Source organism: Sinocyclocheilus rhinocerous, unplaced genomic scaffold (assembly GCF_001515625.1).
Source record: "Sinocyclocheilus rhinocerous isolate Xijiao unplaced genomic scaffold, SAMN03320098_v1.1 scaffold1499, whole genome shotgun sequence".
Lineage (NCBI taxonomy): Eukaryota > Metazoa > Chordata > Actinopteri > Cypriniformes > Cyprinidae > Sinocyclocheilus > Sinocyclocheilus rhinocerous.
In genome coordinates, this window is record NW_015650016.1 from 334174 (window position 1) to 347770 (window position 13597).

General features: G+C 39.6%; 1 protein-coding gene across 2 annotated transcripts; it reads left to right on the forward strand.

The window, feature by feature from the left end:
* The first annotated feature begins 5053 nt into the window (after positions 1 to 5053).
* Positions 5054 to 9124, forward strand: p2ry1 (purinergic receptor P2Y1). 2 transcript variants are annotated; one of them, XM_016516344.1, is made up of 3 exons: positions 5054 to 5224; positions 5982 to 6277; positions 7366 to 9124. In XM_016516344.1, exons 2-3 carry the CDS (start codon positions 6239 to 6241, stop codon positions 8458 to 8460), a joined length of 1134 nt encoding a protein of 377 aa, XP_016371830.1. In that variant the 5' UTR covers positions 5054 to 5224; positions 5982 to 6238; the 3' UTR covers positions 8461 to 9124. The 2 variants fall into 2 exon arrangements, with proteins under 2 accessions (XP_016371830.1, XP_016371831.1); XM_016516345.1 differs by lacking the exon at positions 5054 to 5224 and adding an exon at positions 5324 to 5343.
* Positions 9125 to 13597: the final 4473 nt, after the last annotated feature.

Below are 13597 nucleotides of genomic sequence, written 5' to 3' on the forward strand. Positions count from 1 at the left end.
ATTCCTTATTTGGCCTGGAAAATAAATATCTAGCACAAAGACAGTCACCTGTCAGGACTTTATATTTTTATTAAAGAAAGTTTAGAGCTGAGTGAACAACTACAACGTTTATTTAGCTCAGGAACAAGCAGAGAGAGGGGAAAACTGTCTGTCTGACATTATAGACCAGTTGATCAATATTTATATTTCTAGTATATGCTAGTATATTTATATTCCTTTTTATATTTCTGATAAAACTAAGTTCTGCAATCTACATGACACCAAGCAGAAAACTTTGAAATGATGCCACACTTATCTATGGATAATCTTACCTTATTCGTTTGCATGCAATAAATGCGATTAAAGAAGAAAAAAAGAGTTTACTATAATAGTAACTCTGTTCCATGCTATCAGGGTCAATAACTGGATAATATGGTATTATTGGGGCTTCTGTTCGGCTAAAGACACAATAATTGATGTCATCATAAATATCTTGCGGGCTTTTCCATTTGTTGACATGATTAGATAATGATAGGCCTATTTAATATAACTTATTAAGGTGGATGTCCAAATCACCATATTTGTCATATTTTAAAAAGCAATGTGATATTAATCATATCAAATACCATTTATTGTTACCGTAAAGCCACATGAAATTTTTGAGATCTCTTTCAAGTAAAAAGCTTTCATAATCTTTTTTTTATTTGTATTACATTTTTTGTATTTTAAAAAAAAAATTCTTTTCAAAGGGCGTCTGATCTATTATCGGATGGTGAGTGGAAAGAAAGTCTGTAGTGAATTTTAATGAATGATTTTGCAAGTTATTTCAGTTTTATACTCTGTATTTCAATCATCTTAAAGGTGTAATGCAGGTGCAAAGTCCACAGTCTGCACACTAGATACTAACACCAAACAGGAAATGACTTCATCTGAGGAGGAAGGATGATAAATCTCTGATAAATGCTGCACATCCCACTGTACTTTTTGATCCTCGAGTTTGGTGGCGAGGACAATGTACTAAACCACTGCCTCTAAAGGTTTTTGAGAGGATTTTTTGGGTCAGCTATAAAATAATCTCTGCACGGTGAGCTGCTTTCTCAGTGGACAGCGGATTCTTAACGGAAAAATAAAAAGATGACGTAAAATACATTCATACAGGTTGTGTTGGAGGAGAAATCGATTCTCTGGGCTCCAGGAGAGAGAGATACAGCCACAATGAAGCCCATTAGGACACACTACGCAACTCAGCATTTTGCCCTGCACCGCTCGGAGTAAAAGCTTTAATGTACACCATTAAGTCATGTTTTGAAGTATTAGCGTGCTTTCTCATCTGCTGTCAGACCGCTGCGATCAGACCATCATCAAGCACACATTTTGTACAGGGTTTGTTTTCTTATTACGCACAGCAGTTTTGATTTATCTGTGCATGCAGGAAATTAATCATTAATTTGTTAATGTTAACAAACTCGCTTTATAGCACTTTATGAAAATAAGCGGAGGATGGCAACATATTTTGATATTGGCTGAATCATAATGCACAACAAATGACACGGATGAGTGTATTATACTCGAGACCTTTTTACAAGACATTTGTGTTGCATGTGCGTAATACTATTGAGTATGTAACACATTAGTATTTTGATCTGGGATCTCTTAGCATACTATAAAAATGTCCTAATTGGTACAATATTTATTGCCATATTTGTTTTCATCCATTGGCTTGTTTTACCTTGACTTTTGATTTAACTGCAAAACAACTGGTTGTGTAATAAAGGAAGATCAGAAGAGAGGTGACATCACAAATAACAAAGTGGGTAACTGTTCAAATATGAATACAGATGCAGTCACTTCATGGCTCTCTGGAATACTTGAATCAACGATGAACTGACTTTAACTGAAAAACTGTTTTCTGTTGCCTTCTTGCATTATCAGCATGCATTGTTCCTGTTTAACACCGTAAAGCTGCTTTGACACGATCAATATTGTATAAAGTGCTATAGAAACAAAGGTGACTTGACTTAATTAAATTGTGGCAAATTTGACTGTCGTTCAATGCAAACGACATCCTGCACAGCTTATATTATGTTCCTTGTAACGGTGCATGACCATTTTTTTATTCACATGGTAAGTAGCCTTGTATGTAATATGCGGGATAATGCATAAAATAAAAAACAAACCCAGATGGGTGATAAGGATCTCGTATCAGCCTGCCAGGGTTTACTTTGCGGTAACGGCAGGCTGGTTCTACTTCATTCCTTACATAACCATGTGTGACAAACAATACACATTAAGTCCCAGTATTGCTTTGTAAATGTAGTGGGCTAATAGCGCCATTGCTCAAACTGAGCTATTATAAACTGTATCTGTACAGAATATATCACGGCATTTATTGAAAACATGAAAATGTGCAATACATTTAAAGACTTCTCTGTTTAAATGTCAACAGATCGATCCTGCGGTCGGTCGCTGACAGAAGAGGAGGCCAGGTGAGCAGAAAGATGGACGTTCATGTACAGTGAACAGAGTAAGAAGACATTAGGATCAATAATGTCAGTTCTGACAAATATCTGAAGCCACACAAGAGGAGGGAAGAGAGGGTGCAGAAGCCAGAGATGGATGTGCTGTGCTCATACCGCATGAAACGATAGATATATATGAGATCTTTCAATGGCATTTCCATATTAGACACAGTTAACACAATAATACTACATAACATATGAAAAACAAGAGGATGCTGATGACAGAAGCACAAATTTCCGGCTGTTCTTGCTCTGAGAACGCATCTGAATCAGACAGACGGACCACAGCTAATAGACTCCCGTTCTGTGGGCTGCTGCTTTATGCGTGTGTTCAGTAAAGGTTCCTGTAATAGGCTGCCTTAGTAATTATCTCAAGTGATTCAGTCAAAACTCATGAAAAATGGATGGACATGCATATATCTACATCTAAAGGACAAAAATAAAATTTCCACAGTTCAGGCTTGTGCTTTACAGGTTCCCAGATTACGCAGACCACTGAATTGTACAGTTAAAAAACTGAAAACCGTTGAATTTTCCCTGCATTTATTATTATGCGTCAGTGGGGCTGAAATTAGTGTGATTTGGGTGAAAAGTCTAGGCTGTTCTAAATGCAAATGTAATCAAATGTTTGCATGTTTTCAGAATGAATTCTCTGACAGAATTGTGATGCATCTAACACAGATATCATCAGTAAGTACTGATTTAAAATTTGTGGGTGTGTATGTGCAAGAAAAAAAATCTGTTTACTTCCACCAAAATAGCAAGAAATAACTCCGTAAACATTCAATTGAAGCAGTCCTACAGTGAGCTAACAGCCTTTGGCTTGTGTAAGCACCAGTGAGAGGGTTTTTCTCATGCTGTCAAACACAGGGAAACAGGTGCAGCTTGTTTCTTTGCCTTTTTCACTAACTCTCTCTCGATCTGCCAGATCTCATCGCTACACAGCTGGGATCTGGGATTTATATGTGTACATGTGTGCATGAGAAATACACACTCTCTCACACACACACACACACACACATTCACACCGTACTTCAGTGTACCAATTTAGTTGCACAGCAGGGTGTTTGCATGAGCTGTAACCATCGAGAAGAGAACATACTGTTAGCTGCAATGGAGGAGCAAACCTGCAGAAATAAAAAATGGAATAATAATGGAACAATGAGAAAATAAATACAGAATTCCTAAAACAAATGTAATTAATTTTTAATTAAAAATAAATCTTAAATTAATTTTGTGATCTTGTGTCTTTTTCCCTTTAATTATTTCATATATTTATTCATATATATATATATGTGTGTGTGTGTGTGTGTGCGTGCGTGTGTGTGTGTGTGCGTGTGTGTGTGTGTGTGTGTCAAGGGTCTTTCATCAGAGACATTCAGCCAAGTCTGTCTCAAAAGAAAAGAGGAAGGTTTACTCCATAATTCTTCATCCTGGCACTTCTCGCTTTCGTTTCTGTTGCCTGTGCTTGATTGTGCATGCAGTGTATTCATGTTGTCAGCCTTGAGTGTGTGTGGAAATACACACTGTAACAATGTTCCCTCAGATTCTGCTCACTTATATTGAAACCTTAGTCTGTTATTCTCACAGTTCTCTTCCATTCTCTTTAGCCTCGACTACAGACTAAACACATGCAGAAAAGGAAAACAATCAGATGTTCCTGTAATTCATGGCAAGTATACAGTGGCGCTTCCACAAAGCTGATAAATGCCTCTACGGTTACATGAAAACATCTGCTGCTCAAGACAAGCTCTGATTATTAGTTTGTATATTTTTGTGACTTTCAAAGAGCATGGAACAAAAAGTGACATCAAAAGAGATCAGATGAAGGAAGGCCACATGAAATAAAGAGGAAATATGTCACTGTCAGATATTGTGCAAAACTTTCACATTCGAAAAATTATAAATACGATCATGATAATAACAGTGTGATATTTCCTACTAAAGGAAAGGTCTGCTATAGTGCAAAACATTTTGCTTTCTCTAAATGAAGTGTGTTACCCAAAAGTGAGCTAAATCTAACAAAACTTCTTTGATATTAAAAAAAAAGGTAAATAATTTTAAATTCCAAAACAGACCCTGTTATTTTCGTGGGTTCCTGTTAGTCTGTAGGCCTACTCATTATAATGTGTGTGTGTGTGTGTGTGTACCTGGTATTTATCACGTTATGGGGACCAAATGTCCCCACAATGATAGTAATACTAGACATTTTTGAGGTCCCCATGAGGAAACAAGCTTATAAATCATACAGAATTAGTTTTTTTGAGAAAGTAAAAATAGCACAAAGTTTCCTGTGAGGGGTAGGTTTAGGGGTAGGGTTGGTGTAGGGCAATAGAATATACGGTCTGTACAGTATAAAAGTGTGTGTGTGTGAGTGAGTGAGTGCGTGCGTGCGTGTGTGTGAGTGAGTGCGTGCGTGCGTGCGTGTGTGTGTGGATCTGTTTCTTGCACGAACTCATCAGGTTGTAAAACCTGTTTCGGTGGCCCGGACATGCAGCCTGTGCTCGACATTTAGTTTTCTAAGTGAAGCATAATGTGAGTGTGTGAGTCTGAGATCGGCTGTGCAGCAGCTATTAGCAGAGCACATGAAGAACTGAAACAAGAAGCGATTCCAGCGTTTGCTCGCGGGCTCATGATCATTATCCGCCCCTGCGTCCCTCCGACAAACACCGCCGCTGCGCGAGACTCCAGACAGAGTCATGACAGCGAGTCGAATCGCTCGGACGGTTCGTTTCAATTATTCAGTTCTTTAAAAAAAAAAGGGTGTGATTTAATTTTAAATGTACAAACGATTTAGGGGCAGCAATAATGTGCATTCACACGAGTTTCAGAATAAAGGGTTCATGTATGGCATATTTATTAATTCTATGGCTTCAGTTATTTCTATGGATTCCTATTCGTATTTGTTTTATTATGCAAAAATGTTTACTTAAATAGCTTATTAATATTTATTAATGTGTCATTGCTTACGTTTTTTCATGGGGCGAATTTAGGGACGCTTTTCCACTGAAATGACCCAAATGTCCCAATTATCCTGAATTAACCCCAATGTATTGTTTAGTGAAATTCTATTCCATTTGATGTTGTCACTCGTATTGAGACACTAACAGTGCTTTCTATTTGCTTCTGGAAGTGTGTCAAGGTTATGACAATTATGACTCGACCTCTTTATAGTTTCACTCCTCGGTTCATATGAATCATTAAAGAAGAGTCGGTTCATTCAGAGCGACTCGGGCATCGGCTCGTGCGGAGTCGGTTCGGCTCGCGGCGCAGTGAGTGTCGGTGTCGGTGTCGGTGAGAGAGAGAGTCGCTCTTATCCGAGAACTGTAGCGAAGCAGACATTCCTGTGGCGGGAAAGCAGGCTCTCACATCCATGCTGCTGTCGGTTCCGAACCCCAATGTATTGTTTAGTGAAATTCTATTCCATTTGATGTTGTCACTCGTATTGAGACACTAACAGTGCTTTCTATTTGCTTCTGGAAGTGTGTCAAGGTGGATTATGACTCGACCTCTTTATAGTTTCACTCCTCGGTTCATATGAATCATTAAAGAAGAGTCGGTTCATTCGGAGCGACTCGGGCATCGGCTCGTGCGGAGTCGGTTCGGCTCGCGGCGCAGTGAGTGTCGGTGTCGGTGTCGGTGAGAGAGAGAGTCGCTCTTATCCGAGAACTGTAGCGAAGCAGACATTCCTGTGGCGGGAAAGCAGGCTCTCACATCCATGCTGCTGTCGGTTCCGGTAAATGCGCTCGAGGAATGCGGGCTACAGGAGCGTCTGGCTGGTGAGTGACACCGACTTTTGCTCTTTCGCTCCAAGGAACTGGTGATTATGCAATTGTTTGTTTCTTTTTGTTTGTTTGTTAGTTTGTTTGCGTTGAAATGGCTGCTCGGGGGACAAATGACTTGTTATTACATTGTTGTCATGTTCCTGTCCGTAGCTGAAGTGAATTAGGCGCAGAGCGTTGTTCTAAACTTTCCCTGCTCTGCGTCTGCTCTCCGGTGATTTTACGGATATTACTGTATCAGATGCTGCTAAATCAAGTGCCATATCACGCATACATGCTTTGTGACTTCAAATCTTCCGAAATGGAGATATGGCACAGGACGCGAGACACACATGATCTAACTATTATATTTAAAACAACAAACAAACAATTGGTTAGACATGATGTGAGTAATACGCTTTCTACAAATCGTGGAATCTTAAATAAAGTCTTCAGATCATGCATGTTAAAATGAAATATATCCATTTGATGATAAGAATCTCAAAACCATGCATGCATTGACACTCAGCTTGAATGTCTCTTTGGTAATATGCCAAAACTGTGGGTGGTGTGGCGCCTGATCATTCATATATATATATATATATATATAGGTTGCAGGTTCAAACCCTGATCCATTATCACTGTAGCCTTGATCAGGGGACATTAATCGCAGACGGTTCTTGGCCCTTTGAACATATGAGTCCCTATAATCATTGCTTGCAAATATATATTTATGATGTTTCTTTATTTGCCATTACATTTTTAAACATCCTAAACTGTTTTGCTTTTTTTTTTTTTTCAGTTACAGTGTTTTATCTGTATCTGTTTCCAATGAAATTTAAAATACTGAATTCTATCTATTAGTCTATTAACATTTACTATTTGTATATATTTAGAAAATTTCTTCACCCAAATGCATAATGCATTAAATTTAAAAGCTTTTTATTTAAACTTTCAACTTTGATGTAAGAAACCCTTATTATCTTGATGTTCTAATGTATATTGGAAATAGCAATTGATCAATTCTGGCTGCAATCGGAGTGGAAATAAAGCTTGTCTCTGGAGCATATTTGGGTTAATAATGTAGGTTAATCGTTTTCTCGTAGATCGCAGACCTGCTGATCGTTGACATCATGACGGCGGAGTTCAGTAACCTGACGTCGCTCATGAACAACGTGAGCGAGTTTTCCAACCACACGCCGAGATGCTCGTTAACCAAGACCGGCTTTCAGTTTTACTATCTCCCCATCGTCTACATCATCGTGTTCATCGCAGGCTTTATCGGGAACAGCTTGGCCATATGGATGTTCGTGTGCCACATGAGGCCCTGGAGCAGCATCTCCGTCTACATGTTCAACCTGGCGCTGGCCGATTTTTGTTACGTGCTCTCGCTTCCGTTCCTCATCTTCTACTACTTCAACAAAACAGACTGGATTTTCGGAGACGTCTTATGCAGACTGCAGAGGTTCATCTTCCACGTGAATCTCTACGGAAGCATCCTGTTCCTCACGTGCATCAGCGTGCACAGATACTCCGGCGTCGTGCATCCGCTCAAATCGCTCGGGAGGCTGAAAAAGAAGAACGCCGTTCGCACCGTCGCGCTCGTTTGGTTCGTAGTCGTGGTCGGCATCTCTCCCATCCTTTACTACTCGCGAACCGGCCCTAAGAAGGGGTTAACGACGTGCTACGACACCACGACCGAAGACGAGCTGCCTGGATACTTCATCTACAGCATGTGCATGACGGTGTTCGGCTTCTGCATCCCGTTCATCATCATCCTCAGCTGCTACGGCGGCATCGTCAAAGCCCTCATCTGCAACGACATGGACAACGCGCCGCTGAGGAAGAAGTCGATATACCTGGTCATCATCGTGCTCACGGTGTTCGCCGTGTCCTACCTGCCTTTCCACGTCATGAAGAACCTGAACATGCGAGCCAGACTGTACTTCCAGAGCGCGGACATGTGTGCCTTCAACGACCGCGTGTACGCCAGCTACCAGGTGACCCGCGGCCTGGCCAGCCTCAACAGCTGCGTGGATCCTATCCTGTACTTTCTGGCCGGAGACACGTTCAGACGCAGGCTGTCCAGAGCCACCAAAAAGTCCTCAAGGAAGGGAGATCACCCCCTGCAGTCCAAGAGCGAGGAGACGGCGCTGAACAGCCTGCCGGAGTACGTCCAGAACGGGGACAAGCGCGTCTGAGAGACCGTCCAGACTGATGCTTTATAGATGTAGAGTATTTGAAATCATCGTACTGTACTCTGGTCAGTGTTATACTCGTGTGTAGCTTTTAACGTTTTCATCTAATGTGATTTTACTGAATGAGCAACCACTAACTGACCGTTTCATGTTTTAACAGTCACAAATATAACAAGCACTGGCGTTTAGGTGAGGACTGTTGTGTTTTCTGTGAATAGTCAAGATGCACTAGATATTTCCACATCATTCATTCTCTACCTGTTTGCTTAAAGCATCCGAGATGTGTTTGTGAATTGATATGTGTTCTGCTGTTACTGATGTGTGACTCAAAAGAATATCAGCCCATGAATTATGAAGGGACTCTTATAGCCATGTTTTAAATAGTCTATAAATACTGTAATGTATTTCACTTTAATGAGATGTAGTATTTAAAGCTAAAACAAATACAGAGGCCTAAATGAAAAGTACATTAATGGCTCTTTATTATCAGGTCTACCAAAAACGGTGGGTCGCAGAAGAATAGTGTTGTAGTCATGTATTATTTCTCACCTTTTGTTTAATTATCCTGTTTTTTGAAAATGTGTAGTTTAACAATTAGACGTAACAATACTGGTCAAAGGTTTGGAATAATTGAGATTTTTTTTCTGCTCACCAAGGCTGCATTTATTTGGTCAAAATTACAGTAAAAACAGTAAAATTGTGAAATATTATTGCAATTTAAAATAGCGGTTTCCTATGTAGATATATTGTAAAATGTAATTTATTTATGTGATGCAAAGCTGTGATTTCAGCAGCATTACTACAGTCTTCAGTGTCAGAAAAATGTTTAAAATAAATCATAATTACTCCAAAACTTTTGCTTGGCTGTGTAAAACGAAACACTGCTGTGCCCATTTAGGCCACAAAACAACTTATATTAATATATATATATATATATATATATATTAACAATTAACAGAAATATATATATAGCATTAATAAAATGACATAAATTATAGCAATGATGATTATATTTTTTATTGTTGTAGACTAAAAATAAAAACTTAGCTTTTTTATTGTTGTAGCTTGATCATTTAGTTTAAAAACATTTTATTGGTCATAAAATTGCAATATCATTCAGATAATTGAAGTTGTTTACTGTATGTTGAATGAGGTTTAATGCACTGATTTGGTGAACTGCTTTAAATGACTATCCTTCCGTCTAATTCCACAGAGGTTCCTCTTATTCTACTTTCTCGCTCTATTCCTCTGTCTTTTGTTCTGTCTACTGTCCTGTCTGTCTTTAGTTTCTTCACACCCATCTAGTTCAAGCCCATAGATATCAGCCAGCGGCGCCGGAGTCACATTGCACACAGTGCCCCGTTCTTTTCCCCGAGCGCCGCGACTCTTTGTCCCTCTCACAGGAAAGAAGACGGGAAGAGGAATGAGGGAGGAATAAATAAAGCTGCATTTTCTTTTCCTCCCAGACTTCTCCTAGCCACTCTTTGTGAGGCCAACAAAAGCAGAATGGTTACTGATGCCGGACATGCTTGGCAAACGGCCCGGTAACTTACATCGCAGGCTGGGTTTCTGAGATCTTCTATATTGGACTCTGATTGGATGGGATGTGTTCAGATCTATATGAATGCAAGCTGCTGTTGCTTGGCCGCCGCAAAACTAGGGGCTTTCCATGACTTTTGAACAGTTCTCTATTCTGTTCAAGAATCTTAACTGAGCAAAACTATCTCAAACGCCATTTTGGTTTGGTTTCATCCGGACGTCTGGCTTTTGGCATTGCTGTTTCTGTTATGACAGATTGTTGATTCATGCATTCTATTTATTTAGCGCTGTGTACTTAGAAATGTGATGAAATGTTCTCGTGAATTACATTAGTCAAGCATAATCAACATTTGTGCCAGCCGACTACAATGAGCCACCTGTGTCATTGGATTTCTTTGTAAAGGTGTGTGTGTGAGTGTGTGAGTGTGTGTGTGTGTGTGTGTGTGTGTCTCAATGGATTAATACGGCAGTCAGCAAGCGTGCTTCTGCATGCTTCTGTTTGCCGCTGTGCACTTTCACTGTGTTTGAAGGAAGGAAGAGGCCTGACAATGCCATGCAGACTCCGTCAGGCCTGCCGAGGCATGAAAATCAGCGCGCTGTGCCAGTCACTCCTCCTCCATCTCCTGTCGCACCATTTAAAGCTGCCCTGTGTGAAGTGCTGAGGAGATGGGTGGAGAATGAGAGAGGAGGGGCGAGGAGAGAGAGCGAGACGCAAGGAACAAAGCTTTACCTTCGTATGAGATGAACGGGCCGTCCAGGAGGGTCAAGGCAATTATTTATTTTCTTATAAGCATTGTGCTGCTGCTTTCGGCCACAGACTGAATGCTGACTGTGAGTTTGATATAGTATTGAAAGTAAGAGGCAATTACCGTTCAGAGAAGAAAACTGAAAAATGGCCTGTTATCTGCCCTGTTATCCAGTCATCAGCTATACTGGAAGACAAATTCTCATCTATCAGTCAATATGACCATTTTTAATCATATTTCTACAACATTTTTCTAGATCAATAGTAGCATTGTGCTGCACAAAACAAGATGGCATTTATTTAGAGCCCACTGTCTTGTTAAGAGCTGATAGTTCGTCTGTTCGTCCTCAGAATGAAAAAATATAAAATGATAAAATGAACCCAAAATAGGTTGTAAATTAAAAACCAGGCACATAATTACTAGAGGCAGTTCTGTTTGGAACTGATAACCATACGCTCTAAAAAATGCTGGGTTAAAAACAGCCCAGCACTGGGTGAATTATGGACAGACCCAGCGGTCGGGTTAAATGTTTAGCACACATACATCACAGAGACTCTATTTGACGTCTGCATTACATCTGCAAAACCTATTTTTTAGAGTGTTTGCTCATTTGCAATACATCTATAGGATGTTTCCTATCAGATGTCAAATAGACGTTTAGAAGATGTCTTCAAGATGCTTATGATTTAGAATGAATGTAAAACTGACATCTTACAGACGTCTGTCAGATGCTTTCTAGATGAAGAGATCTTTAACAGACTATCTAGGAACCTTCTGGGTAGTTTTATTTAACTCAACTTTTGTTTAAAAATTACTATACGGCTGGCTTAAAATGAACCCAAAATAGGTTGTAAATTAAAAACCAGGCACATAATTACTAGAGGCATCAGCAATAATCAAAAGGTGAACATTTATTAATAAGGCTTCAAAACGATTCAACATTTCAGTGTTTCACCGCTAGAGGGCGATGATCTCTGAACGCACGAACCAGTGTCTATATAGCTAATCTCGGATAAATTGAGTACATTTGTAGACATTTAAATGACACATTTGTATAATAAAAAGATAGTATTAAAAAAGGAGCCTGATTAACCAAGCCCTCCATTAAACAAATAAAACGAGCCCTGTAAATTAATAACGCATTATACAGACACTTCAGATTTAATGGTATTAAATTTGATGATGAATTGTTGATTGCATGGTTGTTGGTAAAAGTGTTTTTATGCATGTTTGAGCTGAGTTTTCATTGCGTTTACACCATTTGGTCCAGCAGGCATCACCAGCGTGTAATGTTTCAGGCATTTCGAAAAAATAATTTTCAATCATTTTACGAAAAAATCATTTGAATATTTTTTTCAAAGCAATTGGTTCACAACGCTTTTGTTAATGCACTTTGTTACTCTTCTAGTTATTTACATATAACATATAATTTATTTATAATGGAAGACAATCGCTAACTGTATTTAACTGGACTGTGAACGTGCCACTGTATCTATACAGATAATGATCATCTTTACAGGTTTGAACACCTCCTGTTCTGCCTCCACTTTTCAAACCCTAACATTTAATTCTAAATTCATCTATAACTGCTTAAAAGTCGTAACCTCAGCATGCTGTCGTCCCTATGAATTATTCCACTGTTGAATTCAATTGCCATGGTGTAATTCTGCAGGAATATTAGACAATGGAGAGTGAAAGCGCTGCTTTCATCAGCAGTCTGAGAATGATTTCAGATGTGAAGTCATTTCACATGCGTCCTGTTTTCTCCAGCCACAGAACGGAAGCGCCGTGTTTATTCTTCAAGACCTCCTGACTTCATTTAGCTGTTTATTTACACAAGTGTTTGTACAGGGAGAAACAACGATTGAGGAGCACAGGGCTCAGTTTCACTTTGATATCATTTGTATGGACAGGTTAAGCTTCTACACTGGATGACAGACTTGATTTTTAACAGTTAACTTTTGACAGTGTGTTGTCACTTGCAGAGTTTGACCCAAAACTGAGCTAACTAGAATACAATTGATTTTTGTTGTCCCAGTTTTAATTGAACTAGAATCTTCCTTTCTTAGCTACGGTCCTGGGATGTGTTGTTGTGGCACAACTACATTCTCTTTTGTCACTCAACAAGCTTTTAGAACCTTTCCAATCTGGGTTTAGATCAGAACATAGTACTGAGACCGCCTTGGTTCGAGTCATGAATGACCTCCTTGTTTCAGCTGACTCAGGTGTCTCATCCGTTTTGGTTTTGTTAGACCTGAGTGCAGCATTTGACACAGTGTGTCACTCTATATTGCTTGATAGACTAAAGAATTGGTTTGGTATTTCTGGCACTGTGCTTGAATGGTTCAGATCCTACCTTACAAATAGATCCCAGTTTGTTGTTCTGGGAAACAACAAATCTGATATCAGCCAGGTCCGATATGGTGTTCCTCAGGGGTCTGTTTTGGGTCCTATACTTTTTAGTATTTATTAGGGCTACACGATAAATCGCATGCGATATTTAACGTGCATCTTGTCAGTAAAGCCGGTTCTTTAATCAGCGGTAAATCTCCATCACCTGTGGGCTTTCACATGGAGCAGCATTAACTACACAGAGCCGTTGTTCACTGACAAGCTGCACACAACCACGATCATATTTTGCGCATGTTTTGCGCAGCTTGTCGGTGAACAACGGCTCTGTGTAGTTAATGCTGCTCCATGTGAAAGCCCGCAGGTGATGGAGATTTACCGCTGATTACAGAATGGCTTTACTGACAAGATGCGCGTTAAATATCGCATGCGATTTATCGTGCAGCCCTATATGCTTCCTCTGGGGCAGATCATTAGGAAACATGGTCTTGGGTATCATTTCTATA

Excerpts from the sequence above, each read along its gene's own strand:
- p2ry1 (XM_016516344.1), top strand. The coding sequence starts at position 6,239 with ATGCGCTCGAGGAATGCGGGCTACAGGAGCGTCTGGCTG. Across the intron at positions 6,278-7,365 it reads GCTACAGGAGCGTCTGGCTG|ATCGCAGACCTGCTGATCGT; the intron begins GTGAGTGACACC and ends GTTTTCTCGTAG.